Genomic DNA, 25217 nt, shown 5'->3' with positions numbered 1-25217 from the left:
CAGAGGTACTCTGTGTCATCTGTTTATGTGGCCTTGCGAGTCATAAGAGTCAAGTTCCCATTCAAAAGCTCCCCAAATTAAACAATTGTTCCTCTTAACCTTTGTAGTTGTAAGCAGCATGTCTGTCGTAGTCCAATGGGAAGAACTTTTCAATGGGGCTGAATGGGGAAGCCTCTAGAGAAATCAAATCTGCATGAACGCAAGGTTCTGCCACACTGTGTGTCTGAAAACATAAAGGGCAAATGGGACAGACCAGTCCTGATTTGTAGATAGACTATACAGGGTCATCTGCAAATCAATACTATCCTTCTCCATTAACATCCTCAATGTTCTGTCTCCCATCGCTTTCGGCTCATTACAAGCTATTGGCCTGTCAAGGCGGCATTGGTACTGTAGTTCGTGTCGGCCCTTGAGGTTACAAGAATCGTTTTCATGCAAAGGACGCACGTCTTCTGTCTGTGTTTGTCAGTGAAAACAATGCAGCAAATACAAAACATCATGTTCCTTAATTAGCCTTTTTGATTTATTCAGTCTTTCCCCAGTGAAAGCTTCCTATACATCTTTAAAACACTCTTTGTCCTCACAAAGGCTGACAAGGGAAAGAATTATAGTGACTACGTTCACCTCAGGTCACTAAATGGTGGCTGGTGTGATGGCAAATTATAACCCTTTTAGGCTTTGTCAGGCGGATCCACACATTCAAGGTCAAATCTAATTTGCAATGGAGGTAATTTTAAATATTCATTTGTGACCCTAGGAGTTTCAATATGACCCCCACTCTCTTGGGGTGATCATTTCCCTTGTTAGTCCCCCTGTTGGAATTAAGTGTTTGGTTTGGGGCAAGAATGAAAGACACCCATCGGGGTAAACGTTTAATAATCTGGTTTGTAAAAGGACTTAGGACCATTTAGAAGTACAGGAATCGAGTCCACTTAAGAGTTTAGTCAATGTAAAGGGATTTACATGAGTAGTCTTCCATGACAATTTGCATTTAAATTCAGCGTGGTTTCAATGCCAATTAAGATTTGGCCTGAGGATACCTTTTTATGTTATTTTATTTTATCGATGCGTATAACAGTGAGGAGTGGGTTTTTACTGTGCGTTTAAACACGGGGAGTCATGTTCCAGGCCTGGCTGTCTGTTAAACAAGACATGTAGGCTTTATTAGAAGGTTTCAGGGCAGCGAACACCTCTTTAAATGGCACTAAATGGCATTAAACCCCAGTAGACTCTAACAGAGCGTATTTTTTGCGTATTTATTCAGCATAATGCAATGCATGGAATTCCAAATGTGGAATGATGGATGTAAAACACACAGGACCAAGAAAGTACACCATTTGAAATGCATTATATTTCACTTTAAGGGTGAGAATTTTCATGCCACTTAACTAAACCTTGTGTTGTTCCAAGAAACAGCGAATCAGAACGATTTAAAGTGTTACGCTAAGATGTTAAAATATCTTAATTTGGGATCAACAGAAGAAAGTCATACAGGTTTGGATCAACATGAGGATGAGAATGTTCACTTTTGGGTGAACTATCCCTTTAAGCCACACTTTAAATGTCAGAATATGCTGCCTTACATTTTTAACCACTTGATCTCAAGGTTGTTTCTAATGAATGTATTAAGCCACACCTCTGCTCAAATTCAATAGTAATCTCGTTCCTAGGCAAATATAGGAAGATGTCTGTCTACTAATAAAATGGTAAAATTATAGCAATATGTGTAATATGAACCACAGCATGGAATGGTAAGGCAGCTCATCAGGATATTCTGCTCCCTAGATGTGACTTGTAGCTTGCTGGATGATAAAGAGGTCACTGCACTAACAAAGCCTGTGCCCTGTGCAGAGGCTTCATTGTCAAGACCTATTTAATCAGGTTAGGAGCAGGAGCTAATGTCTTTGGCGGTGGGTTGACCTTCGCATCCTACCCTACATCTCAGTGGTGCCCTATCCTGTCTTCCCTCATCTCTAGTGCCCGTATTCACCTCTTCTCATCTGTAGCTAACTCATTACTGAATGAGGTCTGTATGATTTGTTCCCTTTAACCATGTCAAGCCTGACAAATGAAATAATAGTCAGAAAAATCAATACTTTTGAAACAGTACATTGAATCTTTAGACTATTTATATAGTATATATACAAGGCCTTTATGGTTCAAACAGCATGATACAGGAGAATATGGAGCTCATAGGCAAGGAGGAAAGAACACTTAAAATGTGCATTTTGGTGCACTTTCTCATTTTTATATGGCAAGTAAGATTAAAGTTTGATAGCTCTGATTGTCTGATAGCAATGTTTAGTATTTAAAAAAAGTTATTTATAAAGAGCCTGTCACAAGATGTTGCATCCATTTATGCACCATCTGTCCTGGTTAATATTTAAAACAACCCAATAAATTAATTAAACACCTTATCTCTGCAGATTTAAGACAAGTTGGAGGTTATCCTGACTTTAAGAGGTTATTTAAAGAACATTCTTTTCAAGTGTTCTTCTTAAGAAAAAAAAAATGTTTTTTGGTTTGTTGGTTTATATATATATATATATATATATTTATTTATTTTTTTACAATATAATGTAAGAATGTTAAAAATGTAGACCCTTTTAGTCAAGTTTTCCCATGCAGTTTAACAGACTTAAGCTTCCAAGCTTCAAACGGGGCTCAAAAGTGCTTCAAAAATATTTAAAAAAGCATCCATACAATTGGCCATACAATAGCTTTGTGTGAGGGAAAGACTGATAATTCTATCATTATTCTGATTATTCGGTCTGATTAGTGAACAAACCATTTAGACTTGTTTTATGAACTGGATGACTGTTAAAAAAGATCTGAAAGATCTTGTGTTCTGACACAAATCGCATTAAAGGCGACTTTTAACTGAACGAACTACATATTTTTGGGGGTCATTTTGCAGCTTGAAAGCCCCTCTATCCCTTTTATTAGAAAGAGTCACCAGGGACTGTGTTAGAATTTACCCTTTTGAGTTACAGTATATGGAAGAAATAAAAGAATGCCGGTTAAAAAGAGTAATTTACCACATTTATGTCACTCATGGTGCTTTATGTCATGCTGGAAACAGACAGTTCACACTCACTTTTATTAAACTGAAAAGAGAATAAAGGCTTTTCTTTAAAAACTAATTTTCTGTGTTATCCAAAACAAATACAATCATACAGATTTGAAAGTAAATAATGACAGGATTTTCATATTTGGATGAATTATATATTTTACTCTCCTGCTTCGCTCCATCTGTCTTCTAAGCACACGTCATTTTGCCAGCTTTGATTACATGTGTGTTCGAGACAGTGTGCAGACATGTGCTTCTGTCTGTGTGTGTGAGCGCGGGAATGGGCAGAGGGATGATACTGTCTCAGGCTCACTGAGCTGGTTCAGTGAGCATGGCACTGACCCACATTCACCACCATCACATTAGCTCTTCCTCCCTGTCCCTCACACAGACATTGCGTAACACTGCGGCTCTTCCCTGCACTTGAATGTTCCACTTTCACCCACATTCCAAACAACCAACATGTAAAGTGAGTGCTGAAAATATGCATTTGAATATGTATACTGTATGCACTGTCTGTTTATGTGGCAGTGGGTGAGCTGGGCTTATTGTTCTGCATAGAAAAAAAAAATTAACAACTTCAAAAATAACCCCACTTGCCTTTTGACAACATAATGTGCATACTGCCAACAATAGCAGCAAATTATAATTTGTTTGCTACATTCTGCCAGATTCTGTATTTTATGTACTGACCCAGGGCACTATTCATTGTGATGAGCAAATAAACATCCCTATGTCTTTTCAGAGCACTCTAATAAAAAAATAAAATGTTCGTTGTATACACATTACAACTAGGAAGAATCTTGTGTGCTGGAAAAATCTTACTATAAACACATCCTAAAGAAAAATCACACAGTTCCCCTCATGAAATTTGTTGTTGACTCTTTCATTTTAAATAGAACAAACCTGGAACCTTCTATTGTGTTCCCTCTCTGCACAGGGGAAATATATCTATGTATTTATTCAAGAAACACTGCCCCTCAGTGGACAAAATGATAAAGGCAGCCATATTCACAAAACGTCTTTTTCTATTGTTTCTATATACAGTATACAGTATATATAGGAATGTTCACAATGCACTGATTTAATTGGATGTACTGTATTAGGAGTTCCTTTACTGATTAAATCAGTAAAATTAAAAACCGCTCCTTGTTCAGTTGGAATGAGCAACTTTTCCTCTCTCTCTCTCTCTCTCTCTCTCTCTCTCTGTCTCTCTCTCTCTCTCTCTCTCTACACACACACACACACACACACACATACAGTATATCTATAGATAACTGATAGATAGAAAGATAATTCATAATTTTTCAATTCACTCTCAGTATATATATATATATATATATATATATATATATATATATATATATATATATATATATATATATATATATATATATATATATATATATATATATATATTATACACAGATCATTTATTTATTTTTCTATTATCTGTCTCTTTATTTTACATATTTATGACCTATGGCCTGCATCAACCACAGTGTGACACACAGGAGGGAAAGAGCAAAAACATTAATTTCATCCAAATGTAAGATCATTAGAGTTGCTTGATTAAGACTTGATTCTGTGGGAGCGCTCAATTTTACAGTCAATGCACATGCAAATTTCCCCATGGCAAAGCAGTGGGAAACAGGTCTGCCCTGTTGGTATGGTACAACACACTCATCATAAGAGGACAACACTGGAAGAAAGAGGGACAGAGAGACAAAGAGGGAGAGGGAGAAAATGGGATTCTAATGAGTCAGCCATCCAGAACCACATCTGATGCCCCGGGGATGATCCGGGGCATACACTCTACCATCACTGTTTATTCTTTCATTTCCACAGGTTAATGCCTGTTTCCTTTATAAAATCTTAATTCCAATATCATAAGGTGATTTAATGGGGCGTTTCTGGATCTGACTGATACGGGCAAATGCATTCTAAAGGTAAATGTCATTTTTGCATACCTAAACAGACGGATGATAAAAAAGAATCTGGCCTACTGCAATTGAGTTTGTTCCACTTTAGCACTTGGAGACCTTTTACCTTCCTAATAATGATTATATAATCACATCTTCAGGATAGATGCTGCTCTCCTCATTATTGTATTATTATAGTCATGTACACCTCATTTTTAAACTGTCACAAAAGGAGAGTAAAAGCTCAGCGCTGGCTATAGCAGCATTGCCTGGGGCTAAAAATATTAGGAAAGCAAATTCAGATTTCCTATTTTGGATGAAACCAATTTTGGATATGGGGTTCTGCATGATGCAGAAAATGAATAGTAGGGAAAACCATAAGATTAATAGTGTTTGTAGTCACTCTGTGGTGCACAAACACAAAGCACTTCATCACTGTGTGTTAGTGTGTATCTGTGGGTCAGGGTCATTGTGCAAATGTCCCAACAAGAATAGCGAGATGTGAAATTGCATACATTGTAGGTCCAGCAAAATAGGGTTGTGCACTAGAGTGCTCTACAGTGTAGAGTGTTAGAACTACAAATAAGCCCAATAAAAAACTATGAACAGAACAAAAGAACTATAAAGAAGTACAGCAAAAGCTTTAGATATACTATAGAACTAGAGCAAGAAAGAGAGAATGACAGAAGCATGGAAAGAACAATAGATAAAGAACTATGAAAAGGATGACAAAAAAGCTACAGAACTACAGTACATAAAGAACAACTGATAGACTGACAAATAGAACACCAGAGAGAACTATAAATAGAAAGAATGACAGAAAGAATAACAGATAGATACAACTATAAACAGAACTATAGAAAACTATAGACAAAATAGAAATAATGTCAGAAAGTGCAATAGAATAACACAAACAACGACAAACAGAGTACACTGAGTATGAGATCTCTTCTCCTGTTCTGGCTCAAGCAGGGAGAAGCTGTTAACATCAGACTCATTTTCTGAGAATTGTTTACCATATTTCAGCAAAAACAGTTACAGATCTGGATGAGTAATTGTGAATCACTGCTGTGCTAACTTTCCTTGGACTGTCGCTTCTGGCTCTCTGTACTGCATCGCTGTGTATTGAGCATCTACATGTGTCACACAATACCAATAACCCATTTGTCTTCATAACAAAGTGTGTGTTGCGCATGCTTTTCTGAAAGCAGCATGTCCCATTCTTTCGTCTGTCGGCAAGCGGCACCTGTTCCAGGAAGACACATGGCAGAAGAGGCGCTGAGTCAGCAAACAGGCCTGACAGAAACATGGTGCTCTGTCTCATCCAAAAAGATGTCCTTCGAGACCACAGCGGCTAGACAACGACAACAACAACAACAACAACACGAAGTGGGACACTCATCTCTCACAGGCCAGGGCAGAGTCACGAGATAATGAAGCTGTTGAGAGATAAAGAGTGTGAAGAGGAGGGAGGGCGAGAGGAGAACGAGTGAAAGTAATCACTCCGGAAAAAAAGAGTGACAGTGTGGAAACAACAACGGATGGGGAGGCAGAACAGCAATGCCCCTTCAAGGTCAACTCCTCAGGTACATGACGGGTAAAAAATGAGCTGGCGAAACGACAGCGCGGTCCCCGCTCTCAATGAGGCCCATCAGCTCCACTGTTGGCATATTTTGCCTTGACGAGTTTCATTTATTAAGTGGAGGGCTTGCGTATGCGCCACGCTTGCCGGCAGTCACCTTTCGAGCATCCCAATTAACTCCTCTCTAATTGATGTTGGACGTATTAAAGTTAATGAGGCAGCGGTCCATCTGTTGCGTGAAGAAGCGACGAGGGTATTGTCATTGATAGGGCGAAAGCGTGCATAATGCAGCAAGGACGGTGGTTTTTGACACAGCACAACAAGACAAAGAGCTGTTTGTCGAGCTGGATCCATAACGGAGCTTCTAGATTACCTCACATCGCTCCGTGATGATCCTTCAATTCGTCTCTCATGCATTTTTACGAGATCCATATATCAGCTATATGAGTCTATATAAGGGATGTATGACACAATGAATGATTCACAGGGCCTGAACAGTATGTCTAATAAATAATAAATCTAAATTTTACTGATGCACACACTGTGTTTTGCTCACGATTAAATTTTAATCGAGGTGATGGTGGCCTCAGTGGTGGAGATGCCATTGTGGACTGTGCTAATCTATAACATCTCCCTGTGGTTTATCAAAGGGAAAGATTTCAGATCAATCCAGGCAGTTTATGCTCCCCTGTACGTGTGGCTGTACTTGCAAGCATATGAATGTGTGCTAATGGAAAAGAGAAAGTAAGAAAAAAGAAAAAAGTAAGGCAGAAAGGCTAAAGGTGGAAGATGGAAATATGTTCTTTGGATCTTTACCTAACCAACTGTGTGACTAAGACTAATAATATCCTATAATAATAATAATAAGAGCCCTGTCGCTTTGTACAGATCACACAATGTAAAAAATTTATTAATAAAATAAACTAAAAAATATATTAAAAAAGAAACTGTGGTTGGCTGAACATTACTAAAAAAATACTGTAGCAAAATGTACAGTAAAAAAAAAAAAATCTTAAATTCAATACGTAATGTTGAGATATCAAATTACTTACCTTTATAATATACTTACATCCACCCTTACAACTTACAACACAAGCGGAAAAGAGAAAGCCACAAAATAAATCAATATTCATCACAAAAAGCTTTACACAAGCTGTATATTCAAATAAAAAAACACTTATACACAGAAAGTTCAATGAAGTCATACACACATATACAAAACACATTCACCATCAAGCCCTAATACACATAACTGAAAACAAAAGTTATTTCAGCAATTATTTCTGTCACACAGGGAATTCTGGGAAGGTCAGTATAAAGTTTTTCACTGTAAATAATTAGATAATTGTTTTTCACTTTTGAAAACTGTGCATTTAACAGTATTTTACTGAAAAATTATATGGAATTTCCTATTACATATATTAAAATTTTTCACTGTATAGAGTAAGGTAAATTATTGTCATCTAATGAAAAGGTTTTTACCATACATTTTTAGTGTTAAAATTCAAATAATTTTTACAGTGTAAATAAATACTGTCTGATGTATGTATATATGACGATAGCTGCTCGTATCTCAGCTTGTCTAACAGACATTTCTTGCTGGATGATGGACCATCACCTTTAACTCAGCTTTGCCAAGACAGAACTGCTTGTGATTCCAGCAAACCCATCGTTTCATAACAATTTCACCATCCAGTTAGGCACATCAACCATAACTCCTTCAAAAACAGCCAGAAACCATGGAGTTATGATTGATAATCAGCTAATTTTCCCAGACCACATTGCTAAAACTGTCCGGTCCTGCAGATTTTCTTTATTTAACATCAAGAAGATCGGGCCCTTTTTTTCGGAACAGGCTTCCAAACTCCTTGTTCAAGCTCTTTATCTATTGCAATGCTCTCTTAACAAGTCTTCCAGCCAGTTCTATCAAACCTTTACAATTAATCCAGAACACAGAAGCAAAATTGCACGTCCCACCTCTGTTTATCAATTTGCACTGGCTACCAATAGCTGCTCGCATAAAATTCAAGGCAATAATGTTTGCCTACAAAAGCACCACTGGCTCTGCACCCATTTACCTAAATTCATTACTTCAGACTTATGTGCTTGCATTCCTCCAGAAGCTTGCATTCTGCAAGTGAACGGCGCATAATAGTGCCATCTCAAATAGGCACAAAATCACTTTCACTGACTTTTTCATTAACTGTTCCGTCCTGGTGAAGTGACCTGCCCAACTCAATCCGAGCAGTTGAGTCCTTAGCCATCTTCAAGAATCGACTAAAAACACATCTCTTCCATCTTTATTTCACCCTCTAACTCTAGCACTCTCTATTTGAATACTATTCTTAAAATAAAATAATAATAAATAGCATTAGCTTCTCTATTCTTTTTTGTATTATATCTATTTGTTCTCTTTTTATTTATTATACAATTAACAAAAAATCCTCTAACACTAGCCTGCACTATTCTTTTTCTCTTCTGCCGGTTTTATTTTTATTTATTATATATATATTATATATATAAAAAATACATGCTGCTACAAGTACTGCATCAGGCTGAGACTTGTTATAGCCTATGCATATCATTGCTCTTTTCTTGATTTTGATTGCTTCTATTGTCCTCATTTGTAAGTCGCTTTGGATAAAAGCATTTGCTAAATGACTAAATGTAAATTTAAAAGTGGGGAATGCACTCAAAAGGCCATGTATTTTTTTTTTTAATGATTTTACCAACATTCTCTATTTTTCTCTACACAGAGAAAAGTAAAAGAAGCAGTGTTGTGTTATGAACTAATAACATTCAACATTTCAAAACTAACATCAAAGGCAAAGTGAAGCAGTCACACCCCGTTCCTTCCTTTGTACTGTGTAACAGCTTCCAGATGAGTCCACAGGAGTGTGTTTGAACTGCTGAATTATGTAACCACAGCTTTACAGGTCTGCTGAACGAATCCCCTGAAGTGTGGAATGATGTGCTATTCCCTCAGTCAAGTGGGTTGGGATCAAAAATGCTGTAAAGTCAATGCTAAATAAGATTAATACAAATCTATCTCACCATATAATAATGTATAACAAAATGATATACATTATTAATAGGCTTAAAAGAGAAGAGGAAATGTTTCCCATATCCTTTGTTTTTGACAGAATGAGCATCCAGTCAAACGATACAGTATTTTTCCAACTTCCTAGGTATTTCCGCTGAAATCTATTATATGTTATATTTCACTTTCAAAAATAAATAAATAAAAACATATGGAGAGAGAGCTGGCTCAGCATATTTTAAGATTGAGCACTTTTTTCCGTTATTCCTTTTGAACTAAAGCCAAACAGTTTACAGTCATCCAATGCATTAACCTTTAGCAGGCAACAGTGAGCCATCATTCTTAATGCTTTAAGAAGTCACCTTTAATGTATGGCTGATAAAACTAAGAAAGGAGAAATTGCTTTGAAGCGGTGACACCACAAAGAGAGAAAGAGAAGGGTTGAAAAGAGCGAGCTTAAGGTAGAAGAGAAAAAGATTGCCCAGCATCGGATGTGTGGCTGGCATATTTAACCTGCCCATCTGCATGAAATACGGCCAGGCGGATGTCGCACCGCTTCAGTGCTCCCGAGCCCATACTTAACATTTCCGTAGGTGAAAGGGGAGGCGTCGTTAAGGGGAGCCACACTCCGGGGATGCTCATCTCCAGCTCTCCCTGAAGCCATTTATTGCATGAGAGCCTCCATATCATGATCAATCCCCTGGAAAGAAGCGAGAGGGTCCATGCCACCACAGAGGCGTGCAGTTAGACCTTTTATGTCCCTAAATAATTCTCTATTCTCTTGAAAACAAGCTCTATTTTGAGACTTTTAGCAGTTGGTTTTGTCCATTTACAGTATCTATTAGGGAGAGGCCTCTAATAGCTGGAACTCTTTTCCTGAGTTTAAGAATTTTTCTATAGCTTTTGTCATAAAACAGCTCAACATCAAGCTCCAAGAAGGACTCCATAAACACCATGAAAATATCATTTTCAATATCACTATTCATTTTTGTCTGAAATATTTCATGATACAGGCCAACAACTCACAGCATGATATAGCCTATATAATGCAGTTATATCCCCCCTGATTCAAGATATTTAATTGTATGAGGTTTCCGTCTGATATTTATATCATGTGATATAGTTAAGCAAGGAGTGCAAGTGTGGCTCAAGTGGTAGAGCATCGTGTTAGCAGCGCAAGATTGTGGGTTTGATTCCCAGGGAACATATGTTAGGTAAAAGCTGTTAGCCTGAATGCAATGTAAGTCACTTTGGATAAAAGCGTCTGCTAAATGCATAATTTTAAATTTAAATATCAACTGTGTGGTGTTTTTGTCCCAAACAGCAAGATTGCAAATGTGATATTGATATTATATACTATTTAAATAAATAGGAATTTAATATTGTGTTATATTTTAGAAACAATATTGTCTGTTTTTGTTTAGTTTTGGCATGAGAAATATTTAAGCCAGAGCAGAACAGTGTTGTGTCAATAATTCAATGACCCATTCATAAAGAGAGCCAAAAAAAAAAAAAAAAAAGTATAAATGAATAGCTCAATAACATTTACTGCCACCCACTGCTACTTTTAGTTTCTTATTTAGAGTAGAATTTCATTAGAAAAATAATTACTTATATATTAATAATAAATAAATAAAAACCATCAAAGGGATAATTCAACCAAAAAATAAAAAATAAACTCTCACTCATGTTGTTTCAAACCTGTATGAATTTCTTTCTTTTGTGTAAAATAGAAAATATTTTGAAGAATGTTACCATTGACATCCACTGTTTGAAAATAAACAATCACAAACAAATACATACATAAATAAATACTGAGACATTTATGCTTTTTTATTATTATTATAACTTATTCAAGATGTTATTCACTGATAATCTCCAATAATTATTTAAGAAACAAATTCATCAATTTATTATATAATACAAAATAATTTGACACACTATCCACACCGTCTCATGAACAATGTATAGAACAAAGAAAAAAAACTGTGATGCACAGCAATGCGTCTCTCTCTCTCCCTTCCCATAAACTGTGCTCTCTTCATAGATCTGATTTATAGGCTAGTTGCCTATGGCATGATGGACCAACTTGAATTAATATGCATTTGCTTATGGCTTCCTGTGATAAATTAATACTAGGGGAGACAATAGAGGTCACAGGGGAGTCTCTTAGTTTAGGCACAGTCACTACTGCCTCTGTTCGCGGCTCTGTGCATTTCGTAATCCCTCACTATGATGAAAAGGAAAGTCTCACGCAGGGATTTACAGGCTGTGTTTACAATGTGATTATACTGACTGCTGTCAGGGTGGGTTCTCTTGTGGTCTTAATAAAGTAATAGGAATGCCTGATGTGTTTTTTCCCCTATGACTATTCGCATACGGCTTTAAGGGTATTTGTTTTCTCCAGATGGTGAACTTGACAAAGGATTTGTTTTGGAAGACTGGAACTGCGGTGTTTTCATTGTTAATGATATAATAAATCAGAGTTTTCACTCGCCTTATCTTAGCTTTGTCTAATCAAATAAAATGGCCCTGAGATTCTCTTACCGAGCCATTACGGCGCAGCTCTTTTGTCGTGGTCGCATACTTCCTCATTAGAGCAGAGCTGCTTGTTTTGCAGGTTCGCAGGTCGTATCATTGGCCGGCCTATGACGAGGGTCCTGTCCTGGGAGGAGATCCTTAATGACGGAATGCCCCTTTGGATCATCGGAAGCAACTGCGAGAAACCAACCATGCATCACCTGAGTTCCTGCCCTGGAGGGAACAGATAATACTTAATCTAGCCAACCTCATTACAGCTGTCCATGTTTTACTGGCTCCACCGATACAGCTACATTTTCTATCGCTTGCCTTACTTATGATGAGAAAGTGTCCACCTAATATTTTTCTTCTCCCCTCTCCCCAAACACAGGAGTATGTGTGGAGGTTATTAACTGCTTTAATTCCTAATGATGCCTGACAGGTGCTCTTCTTGGTGAGATTAAGGACTGGGCGGGTTAATGATGGGATTGGCAAGATTGTCATAACTCACAATAGGACCATTAAAGTGATATCACGGAAAGGACTGCTGCTGATATGTGTTTAACTCCGGCAAGGTGGCACCAGGCGATCTGTCATTTTTTCTTTTCTTTATGTGATTTTCTTGCCTGCAAGGCCATGTTTTAGGTGTGTGGGGAATGTCAAATAATCCTGGCCATGAAGAACGGAAGGGGAATTGGTAGAAATGTGAATGAGAGAAGGTACGGGAAAGAAAGACAGAAGTTGAGAGAGAGAGTGCATGGCAAATGTGTGAATAATCATTTGATAGGATAATAAGAATAATAGGCATAATTGGTGTAATATATGATTCATTATTATTATTTTACTTTATCAAAAATAAAAGATTGTTCCAGCACTCTGGTTTACTAAAGCTGTAGCACCCAAAATGATCTTCAAACACCTATCTCTGTTTTGTTTTTCTACTGAAAACCGGACAAAGAAAGACATTTCCTTCCACTAAGGGACCATCAATCATCTCCAAGTATATGATACCACAGATTTGAACCAGTGAAGCCATGAAAGCTGAGAGCCTTTGTACTGCAATACTGCCCTCTACTGCCAGGAAGATTAGCTTCAGGACAAAAGAACAAAGGAAACCACACAGAAAAGGACACAAAGGAAAGTAAGGAACATGTACAACACCTGATAGGTGAAGTCATCCTTAAAGACAGCGTTGTCCATATTTTCTGTCCTCCTTTCTCCTTGACCCACCTTCACTGTGGATACTCTTTTAAAAAAATGGAAATGGATTCAACTATGTACTGTATTTTTGAATTGGTATCATAAGAACATTTCTGAATCATTGCTGTTCATAAGCAAGTAAATGGTATGTGTGAAGGAGATTTTGTACCATATGCAATTAGTATGATAACCACAGCTGAAACCACTAGTCATGTGACACACAAACCACATTAAAGCCACTCTAACCAGCTATTTTATATCCAAACCACACCCATCTCACCTGTGCACACCTCTTCCCACTTTCTTTCCATCTCATTCTCTCTCTTTTCCCTCTCTGTCTATTCCTCACTCAACTGTGTTTTTTCATCTATCACTACACTTTGGATCAAACCAGGTGAGTTGCTTTTACAGAAGCAAGAACTAAATTAGATTAAAACGGATTTAAGTGGAAAGGAGTCAGCATGCACTGTGTGTACTGTGTATGCAATGCTAATTAAAATATCAAACGCAGCTCTGATTTATGTTTATTGCTTCATTACAGATTAAAAATGGGCTGCTTCACATTCGTCAAAGTTGTGATGGTTGTGTTCAACTTGCTTATCTGCGTAAGTAAGCTTTTTTCCTCATTAAATGTGTACATTTGAGTGCAGGGAGAGGGGTGTTTAGAAGAATAATTGCATTTCTTTATTTATTGACTGAGACTTTTATGTGGGGTGTCAAGAATGTAATAGATTCAGCCTGCATCTGAATGAGCGACAAATAATTTATCCTCTCCTCTTTACAACGAACGCACACGGTACACACATAAATTGAACTAATGCGAACCGATAACATGAAACCATTAGAAAATGCTTCATTGCTTCACGGTGAAGTTTTGATAATCACAGTCAAAGTGTGAATGTGAGTAAGTCGGTCGCACTTGCTCACATGCAATAATTTTCATCTCATTATTGTTCACAGCCACTTTGTTTGTTTGCTAAAGCCTGCAATTGCCTGAAATGATGGGTAAGCTGGGTTGCATTGTGGGACAGGAGATTTTTAAGGCTCTAGACACAGGAACAAAGGAGCGCGTACATAAAAGTGGACAATATTTCATTCAAAGCATTGTTAGAGCAGTACACTATTAATTTCTATTTGGTGAACGGTTTCTATTTATCAGATCTACAACTGACTTATCAGTCTCAATACTTGTCAAGGTCGGTAGAGGACAAGACTGGCACTACATAGGTTATACCGAATACAAGGTCAAGGTTTTCTGTGGAGATTTCATTAAAAGAAAAAAATGAGAAATTTATAACCAAGTGCTTTTTGTGCTTATTGTCAAAATCTCAACATAAACCAATCAGTCTTGTCATTCAGTCTTAAATCTGACATAATGATTCGAGAGCAATGGTTGGTCAACAAAAGATAAGCTAATTAGATTTTTTACGAAACTTGCTTTGTTTAACTACCATATATGTCTGATTATGGAGCATATTTAAACTAAGGACAATAACTATAATGTTAATAGACTAAAGGTCGTAATGCAGTGCAAAACACTTAACCAGATTTTGCACTGATTTACAGTCTTTCAAGTCAACACTGGCTATTGAAAATCAGAGGCAGTCTAGAGATTTGAGCTGACAGAATTTCGCAGAATATCAGGTACTGTGTGATGGGCACAGGCTTCAATTTTTTAGCTTCTGGCTATGACTCCATCATTGCTGAGGATATCAAACATGTTTAATATTTTGAGCCTATTTTAGAACACATTTTGACTTCATTTTTCATGCTTCTACTCCTTTCTTGGGTTCAGAACGACCTGAAAGTCTAGTAGTGTGTGATCCTCAATTATTTAGTGTATGATCCCTAGTTTTTTTCTCTGTAATAATTTACAAAGTTAGCAAGAGTATGATGCCTAGTGTTCAGATTTTATAAGTCATGCAGTGTATTCCAGTCTTAATATAAAATCAGTTCATAGTTCAAATCATAGTTATCTTTATAGTTATAGTTCTTGGTGTGAATGGGCCTTTATTGTCAAAAAGTGCCAAATGCAGGTGCTCTAGTATTAATGGTGAATGTCAGCAACAGTATATGTCTGTTTGTTTGTTTTTTTAGGTAAATATATTTATATTTGCCTATGATATCAACTATAACGCATAAACGAACCAAGTGCAAATACCTCCCTAAATATTACACAAATAGTTTTCAATGTAACTGGATTGGATTCCTTTTGTAGGGTTAAATATTTGGGTTACAGCCAAGACTGTGAGCCAAGAAGCTCCAACAAAGCAACAGATCACACTGAGTTGAAAGCTCCCATCTTTCTGAATAGTAAATTAAGACTGCACATTTATGTGTTCATTATATTTAACACATCTCTGCTTACATTTAGTGAGACAGCGCATCTACATGCTTTTTTTCCCTTTTCTATTTAGACCCCACCCCTGCACAGCAGTCTCCATAATTCCCTGTGTAATACCATGGAAATCCAAATTATTTTCCTCCCCTCTCCATGTCTAATCGGTTTCATTCCACTTCCATACAGTGTTCCTTAGTTTACCCTTACACAAAATCTCTCTAGAAGCATCTTTCTTTGGCACGCCATTTCCAACGTTATGCCATTCATGGTGGCATTTCATCAAAGCATTATTTGTTTAAAAAAAAAAAATCTGTAATAATTATGACAGGAAGGGAAGAACTTTTGAAGAAAAGAAGCTGAAGGTAATATGCCCGTCAAATTCTATTTGCTTAGAGATGTGTCCATGATGAAAAGCTGTCAGTTTAAACAACTAAAACATTCGGACAATTCCCGAAGCTCCAAGAGCGCAAGCGGGAAATTATCAAATTAAAATTATTCTCACGTGGAAAAAATTAATGTTGATGGGAAGGGGTATTGAGCGTTTCGTGTTCAGCTGTCAGCCAGCTGAGCTGGATGTGAGTCGTCCTGACAGGCATGATTGTGTCTGACAGAACATATCAGGTTTCAGAGATGGTTATGGCACCAACTGTGAATTAACATGCAGACACCAACCCATTCATTAACCCAAACCACCACCAAATGTGTTCTGTGGCTTAAACCTTTTGATATCTGACTGGATGCACCTCATTCTGCTTGGAGACATCATATGAAATAGGCAGACCCTTTGAATAAACCTCTTCTACAGCTCACAGTTAAATAAGCCAACCATGGTGTTGCACTTGGATCTTGATACATCAGAAGACACATAATGACTACAACATTGTGTGTCCGTCATAACCCCAGGAAACCCATGCCATGGTTATGTGTCAGACCTATTGTCAGCGAAGTGTCCTGAAAGTGACATAAATGAGCCGCCGAGCACCTAATCCTGCAGGCTTGTGGCCATTAAGGGCACCCTTTAGTTTTCTATTGAGCCATTGCCATTGTTGAATGACCTACCTCTATGGAAGAACACACATAACTCAGGTACACTCTGGCAATAATGGGAAATCCATGCAGGGCCTCTTATCATACAGCGTAATGGTGAGAATAAAAGGTCATGGGAAAATGCCTAAGATAATGGAGCCAAATACACACGACTACAACTGATACACGCCTGTGGTCATAATGCTTTTATAGCAAAGGAACTTGAGCATGAGACATGATGATGTTTCATGAATTAAAATATGAGGGCTAACTGTGTTTAGAACTATGTCACACAGTATCAGACTACAGTTTGTTTTGGGAAGTACAAAAGACTACGGATAACTTACAGTAGCTGGACACATTACTGACCTTGATACAGTTGATATGCAAACATTTCTCCTAATACATGTTCTAAATTCATTTACTAAGAGAATTTTGAAGACTACCGGAATACTGTGATTGAGAACAGCAATGATTCACTTACCCAGAACATTTACTAAGTGTCCTTTTGCAGATTCTCTGGCTGTTGAGTTATTCTTGAGACAATGGACAAACATGTCCAGCTATTGTAACTCCTATTAGTTTTAAAAATACAATATATATTTTTAATTGTAAATGTTATGGGGATTAATAATAGAATGTATTTAACACAATTATCCCCTACAATTTAATTTGATCATTATTATGGGAAATCTATGACACTTATAGTCTTCTCACTACATCTAAAACAGTGTGTCCACAGACAAGGGTTCAGTCATTCATATGCTGTAAAATTGATAAAATCATTTCCTGTGTCATTTCCTGTGTCGCAAACATGATATGTCAACACCATCAAATTATTTGAAATATTTAGATCATTTTATTCTCCTGAAGCAGGTTCCATTAGCATCTAGCATCAACAGAAAAATAATTGTTACTACATGAACTCCAATTGTTTTGTGAAAGAAATGCCAAATTAGTCAACACGGTCAGATGTCACCACCATAAGGTTTTGTGTTTCAACAATATATCAGAATACTTAACTGTGACTCTTGAATAAAGCTTTATAAACATTTTCTGTTGTGTTTGTTTTAATACAGTTATTGATTAATTCAATGAATTTGATAGTTAAAATGACTACAAAATCAGATTTTCGTCCTAACCATCAGATGTGTCAACTCCGTCAGTTCTGTCATCTCTGTCAGCTGAATATGTTTATATTTCATTATGATATTTTATATTTGTTGTGGAATTGTTGGTCACATGTGAAAGTGTAATCTGTCTGCTAACATGAGAAGGTGTTTTGAAATGTTAAAAACCTCTTAAATTCTGTTAAAGATAAAACTGAAAAGGTTGAGAGGTTGTATCAAAGCATAGCTTAGTAGCTCAGTATATATATAAGATAACAAAAAAAAAAAAATGTGTCAGAGTACAAGGTTTTATTTTTTTCAATTTTGCACCGTTTTGTCCCACTTCTCAAGAATCAGTTCTATTCAAACACATCGGACGCCGTCACATCACTGTAGTCACGTAGTCACAATGTAGTCTCCATTGTTTGTCAAATATTTGGAGCAAAGTCATTTTCATTACACTGCACTTAAAAAAAAAAGGAAAAAGGAAAAGAAAGAAAAATAGTAGAAGTAACATATAGTAAAAAAACTATTATAAAACATATATTATATTATATTATATTATATTATATTATATTATATTATATTATATTATACTATATTATATTATATTATATTATATTATATTATATTTTCTGCACACAGTTATTCTTAACCATATGGCTACTATGACAAAAAAAAAAAAGAAAGAAAAAAAAAAAGGCTTGTTCAGTTGCTGTAAATGATGGCTTTTTGGGGCAGGCTGCTTTATTTTATGCAGTTATTCCATTGAGGCAGATACCTTTTTGTCATGTTACAACATAGACAGTTGTGTAATGGACTGCAGCAGAAAAGAAACAAGAAAATCAATTATGGGGGGGGGGGGGGGGGGTATTTGGCCATGTCTGATTATTGGGGAGGAGGACTTGCTCACCTCATTGGTCTCTGGTTACAGCTCTGATGACAGGGTGACTGTATATATTTCCTACTTGTATCTAGGCATTAGCATATCACCGTTAAAATACAATGGTGTATTTGTGAAAGTAAAAAAGTGGAAAATGTTTTTGACAGCTGGCGGGCATGTGTTTGGCGGCTGCAGGGATATGGGTGACAGTGGACGGAAATTCCTTTATGAAAGTTTTGCCACCCTTTACTGATGATTTCGAGAGTCATGTGAATGTAGGAGTCTTCTGCATCACTATTGGAGCAGTTATGACTCTGCTTGGACTGCTGGGGTGCTGTGGAGCTCAGAAAGAGAGTAAATGCCTTCTTATAATGGTAAATCTCATTCATCTAATACCAAATAGCAAGTCAAATATGAATAATAATGTATGTACGCTTAAATTTTGTTAATATGTTCACTCTCTTTGTCTTTCTCTATGCTATCAGTTCTTCTCCATCATCCTGCTCATTTGCATTGCCGAGACAGCAGCCGCAATAGTAGCCCTGGTCTATTCCTCATACGTGAGTCTCGCTCTAAACCACTGACCTCTCTGCCAGTCCTCCCCATCCCCCCACACACACTCTTTGTCTCTCTTTTCATTTTAGCTGCATGTAAATTCCCATCATACTCTGGCCATCATTAAATTAGGGGGGTTTGAAATGGCTCCAGCACATTCAGCCTCTTAATAACTCCCAGATTGCCTCAGGCGCTATGCCAGCACTTTCACTTTGAGCAATTTATCGCACTACAATATTGACGTTTAGGCATTTTATATGCAAAACAGGCGATTTACATACAGAGCTTCACCCATTTAGTGAAATGTATAATAATTACAACAACTTTCAATGAGTTATGGAGGGTATGTTAAGAGAATAATGCCATTTAATTAAAAACACAAAGGCCTTTTAGGGCAAATTAAAAAATTTAATTCCATTTAACAGACAGCAATCTAATTTAATGCATATGAATGAATAATCCTACGTTAGAAAAGTAAGAATATATATATATATATATATATATATATATATATATATATATATATATATATATATATATATATATATATATATATATATATATATATATATATATATATATATATATATATATACACACACACACACACACACACACACACACACACACACACACACACACACACACACACAATACCATAAACAAGGAACTAAAATATCGGGAAAATAGTCAAATTGTAAATTAATATAAAAAATTATATATATATATATATATATATATATATATATATATATATATATATATATATATATATATATATATATATATATATATATATATAATTTCATAAGTAAAAAAATTAAGTAATATTAAATAAAAATAATAATTTCTTAATGTTTAATATCCCTAAATAGTTAAGTAAACTGACATTAACCATGTCAGTTCAAGGTCAGATATTCTTGATTCCACTGTATCACAAGAAGCTCTTAAGAACATTTTGCTGGATAACATGATTATCAGGTTTTACACAATTAACTATACCATGCAAAATACTGAGAAATGATAAGTGTAGTTCTGTTTCACTCATTGTTATGTTATCATGTGCAATGAAAAAAGTATAAAGCGGAAATAGAAGCTTATTCTTTTGATCCACACTGCTGTCTATTTGTGGTGTTTGGTTATTGTGGTTCTACTCCATTGAGAATTAAAATGTTCGTCTAGGTATTTATGCAAGCGTAGAATCAGTTTGTTCATGAAGCATCATTTATAAAGCTATCTGGATGAAACGCAGTACTTCATCAACAAGCCAGAGCGGTTAATGCAACCAAGGAGTCACCAGAAAGGAAAAGTGCAGGACATTCCTGTGAATTATAGATAGACTAAATTGTTCAGAGGAACATTAAGCATGCAAATACCCATTTAATGTGCTGTTTGTCACCATCACACTTTTATCCATTCATTTATTTATTATCCTGAAAGAAGAAATTGGTGTTTTTAATAATTCATGTGCAAGTCTATGAGCAGCTGCCCTGTTGTAGTTTTGATAAGAAATAGGCTTCACAAAGTCATAACAATCATGAATTTGAATAGCATTACATGTTTAGATTAATATGTAAAATTGTTACAGAATAAGCCAAATCGTTCTGGAGATTGTGTTTTTAATGTTCAATTGGTCACAGCTGTTTACAGTGTGATCCAAAATGTAATCGCTCCCATTTCAAGAACATTTCGATTCCATTGTGTTGATGGAGTGTCGTTTGGCAATAACGTTTTCACTCTTTAAATTAAAGATAGTTATTATGATAAGTAAAAGCACATAGAATTTACATTCTTGTGTTGTATTACATTCAGCTGATGTTTGTAAAGGGCTTTCTATGTCGTACACACTGGTCTCAGATCAGCAATTAGCAATCGCTCCCTTGCCTTACAGTGCTTTGTCCTGTCTAGATTGTGAGGGAATTCCTCCAGACATTGATGGATTAGCTTGCGTGTAATAACTCTACTGATCTGTGTAGCTTCCACTGCTTCATAGGTGGGAGGGGGAGCACTTTTAATTGTGTTTTGTCTGCACATCCCCACAGGCATGCTGTGCTGAAGACCACTCTTGCTGACCCCACCTTTCCCAGCAAACACACACACACACACATGTGACACTTAGAAAAAGTCCTTGTGTGTCTAAAACTCATCTGGGTTTATTAATCAAATTTCAAATAATAAGGAAGAAAGTAAGAAAAGAGAGAGAAAGATATGAAAAATGCAAGCATGCAACACAAAGGAGATTCTAATTTACAAAGCATATGCAGACATAGTGTGTTCAAATAAACTATTTTTCCATATGTTATGCAATTAGTTCTAAATGCACTAAATAAAAGGCATACTGTATGGGTAATTAGTGGACTATGTATCCATGATATTTCATTTTTTGAGCTTCGATAATCATTCAGTTTCAAAATACAAAGACATAAAAAATGATTTGAGTTAGATTCCCAAATATATCACTGATAAAAATGGCAGCCTTCTTCATAGTTTACTGATTTATCTAACGGGAATGGTGTAATATAAAATGAATGAATTAATTAATTAAAAAAATGGTAACACTTTAAAATTCGGTCCCATTAGTTAACAAGTGCATAATGCTTTAACATACATTAAATGACATTGAGCAATATATTTATACAGTATTTATTCATCATTGTTCATGTAGTTTATAAAAATACAACATTGTTAGTACATGCTAGGTTAAGTCTATTAAATTATAATTACATACAACTTTTGATTTTAATGATGCATTAGTACATCAACAAAGGTGAATAAATTAACTAATTCAGTTGTGCTAACAAATAGAACCTTAGTGTAAAGTGTTAACAAAAAATAAAATATAATAATGTAAAAGCAGCTTTGATAGCCATAATATTAATACACTTAGAATATATTTTTCAAATTAAATGACAAATTAATTAAAACATTTGACAGTTTGTATCAATAAATGAGGAAATAACCTTATGATCATGACTAGTAAGAACTGAATTGCAAAGAAATGACTTTATTGCTTAGCCTTTGTTTCATATAGCCATGATAAATGTCATTGCTAGCGGCCTTGTGGAGACACAATGGTGAAAGCAGTTTGCTTTAAAAGGAGTATGTTTGTGGAAGATTTGTATCTGCTGAAATCCATTCCCTTTTGAAATTCATGTGTCCTTGTTTATCTTTCTCTGTGATTTTGAAAGACTGAGATCATTCTAAGAGCGTGGGCCACACCTGGACTGAAGGAGAAGTTTGGGAAAGATAAAATCGTCACAGACTTGTGGAACTCAACCATGACAACAGTAAGCCACGGCCAACTGAATACATGCATACATGAGTATTGATCTGTGCTTCAGGCTTTTCAGTACAGGTCAAACTAAATTAATCCATCATGCCAAATTTCCTGGCCAAATGTGCCTTTAAAACCAGTATAGGGCGGTTAACAGTAAATTAACTTACTAAACAGACTGCCAAGAGTTTGACAGGCTAATGAAAACCCTTCAAGAGCTCTACAGATCAATACTCATATCATGGGAACATATGTAGATATGTTAGCTCTACAAAAAGCAATATTTGTTAAAATACTATATGCAACTGACTGTTCTTGCTTTTCATTGGGTGATAGCTGCAGTGCTGTGGCTTCAGTAACTACACAGACTTCTCTGAATCCTACTACTATAAGCAGAATGGGGCCCTTTACCCCCCTACCTGTTGCGCAGGTCTTGAGCTCTTCCCCTGTGACGACGACAATGCAGGTTTCAGTAATGTGGAGGTGAGAAACATACAGAAGATTCACCTTTCTATCAAATAATTCCACTGCAATAGCTAGCAAAAGTTTTGATATGTTTAAAGTTTAAAGTAAATTAATCATTTCCTACAATACTACTGAATGGTTATGGGTCTTCCCATCTCCTGGGATCAAAATGATCTCTGGTTTCCAATATGAACTCCAGTATGAATATTTATGATAATTCTGATAGTAGCACAACCTCTGGGCACAATTATTTTGGAGGCAATCACATGAGTCATAAATGGCATATGACTAATGCTGCATCCAAATGCACCGGGGAACATCATGCCTCCAAGTCCTGCATTCCAGTCATAACCCTAACCCTAACCCTAAAACAGAGAAATAAAACAGAAGTAAAAATGATGAAAAATTTGAAATGATGAAAAGGACTGAAATATGTTACATGTAAATTAAATTTAAAATGAAGAATTTTGCAATATTGGCAAACTTGGTTATGACATTTACATTTCTTTTTAGGGGTGGGGTTAGGGGTGGACCTTCATGCTTACTTTTTCACATTATACAAATTCATAAAAAAAATATTCTCATGAAATTGTCAGTTTGGTCTTTGTACATTGTTTCAAACTAGCTAGAATTCTTGTTTCTTGCTCGTATATGTGACTAAATTCACAATTTACAATACAATTACAATATTTCAGACACCACTTTAGGGGCACATAAGTGCTGAATATGGAAACATGTACTTGAATACTACTCTTTCCAGTACTGTTATGGTAAAATATATGGTAGATATAGTAAGATTAGTCTGCTAGTATGAGTTCCTAATTAGACCAAAACATGAAAATTATGTCTTGGCAGCTCTGACTGACTGTAGGCAACACAACCAAATACGATTATTATCCACTTACCATTTTTTTTCAGCCTTACTAGGTGAATGATACGTCACCTAATTAATATTTATGAGCCATGCTGATAAGATATAAATATGACCCCCCACCACTTTTCAGATCACTCCTACACCCTTGTGTATTACAGAGATGTGGTTATATAATTTGGGCCCTTTTGTCTGATATTGGTTTCTCTTCCCAGGGCTGTTATAAACAAATTGTTAAGATCATCCAGAGGAACGTCAACATTGTGGGAGGAATAGCTGCTGGAGTCACTGCCATTGAGGTAAACACAACCCATCCATCATGCTGCTCCAATAACAAATGTCTTGGAAGAAGTGTACTGGGTTCATGCAGACAGTTGAGCAACTCTCAGGATTTGACTGTAGCCTTTTATCATGATGTGTTAAGGCTAGTTTGGTATATAGAACAATTTAGCACTTTGCATGTCCAGCACAAGCTTTAGCAATGGTTGTCATTATCTTCATTGCTTCCAAATGCATTTATATGCACTTATGCCTATAAGTTATTTCAATCATATGACACAGACAAATTATTTGCCACCACTTTTAAATGACAATGTGTTTTGTTTCCTAGGTGGCAGCGATGGGGGTGTCTATGTACCTCTATTGCTACCTGGACAAAAAAGCCACCTGAAAGTCTAATCTTAGTTTATTATTATGTATATGCATCTTTTCTTTATGTTACAGGATTAGTTATTTTAACTGTTCATAATACTATAGATGCTATTTATTGTAGGATTACAGTTGTATCACGTTAACAAGGTGAAGTGGATGATTAAATAGTTGGTTATTTGATTTTGAAATTGGAAGTTACATAAACATAATCATTTTCTTCTGCGGTTGTAATGTAATGCAATTCATGAAATAAAATGTTTCTGTATCCCCTTCTACATGAGAAAGTAATTTTATAACCAGAGATCAAGTTAATTTGCATAGAGAAGCAATAATTGTTTTGCACTGAAACGCTTCATGTCACACAAGCTGTTCTTATACATGAAAAAATCGTTTAGGCAGAGATAGGAAAGTGTTTGTGGAGAATGTGTTCTAAATTATGCATTTGCAACTATCTCTTACCCACTGAAAATATATCTGAGTAGAAGACTGATTGAGGATGATCATTTGTTCTGTTGGTACAGTTGATACTAAATAAAAAGTAACATGAAATCATGAGTCAGACCAGTTCCTCTAAAAATCCTTTGTAATCATAAGAGGCAAAGTATGACCTTCTACCCCACTGACAGTAGTACAGTTCATAATGAATAATAATGATCAAAGATGTATAGACTATTACACAGAAATCAGAATAGAGTTTTTGACTTTCAC

At 36.0% G+C, this 25217-nt stretch overlaps 1 protein-coding gene across 3 annotated transcripts; it reads left to right on the top strand.

Annotated features, from left to right (window-relative positions):
- Positions 1–12602: 12602 nt before the first annotated feature.
- On the top strand, positions 12603–25022 carry LOC113088726 (tetraspanin-1-like). 3 transcript variants are annotated; one of them, XM_026255807.1, is made up of 9 exons: positions 12603–12853; positions 13097–13275; positions 13876–13939; positions 18861–19067; positions 19179–19253; positions 22437–22535; positions 22859–23005; positions 24074–24157; positions 24469–25022. In XM_026255807.1, exons 2-9 carry the CDS (start codon positions 13169–13171, stop codon positions 24526–24528), a joined length of 843 nt encoding a protein of 280 aa, XP_026111592.1. In that variant the 5' UTR covers positions 12603–12853; positions 13097–13168; the 3' UTR covers positions 24529–25022. The 3 variants fall into 3 exon arrangements, with proteins under 3 accessions (XP_026111592.1, XP_026111586.1, XP_026111597.1); XM_026255801.1 differs by having other exon boundaries at positions 13093–13275; XM_026255812.1 differs by lacking the exons at positions 12603–12853; positions 13097–13275 and adding an exon at positions 13412–13728.
- Positions 25023–25217: the final 195 nt, after the last annotated feature.

Source organism: Carassius auratus, chromosome 6 (genome assembly GCF_003368295.1).
Source record: "Carassius auratus strain Wakin chromosome 6, ASM336829v1, whole genome shotgun sequence".
Classification (NCBI taxonomy): domain Eukaryota; kingdom Metazoa; phylum Chordata; class Actinopteri; order Cypriniformes; family Cyprinidae; genus Carassius; species Carassius auratus.
Note: the sequence above shows the minus strand (reverse complement) of the source record. Positions and strands in the feature narration are given on the sequence as shown.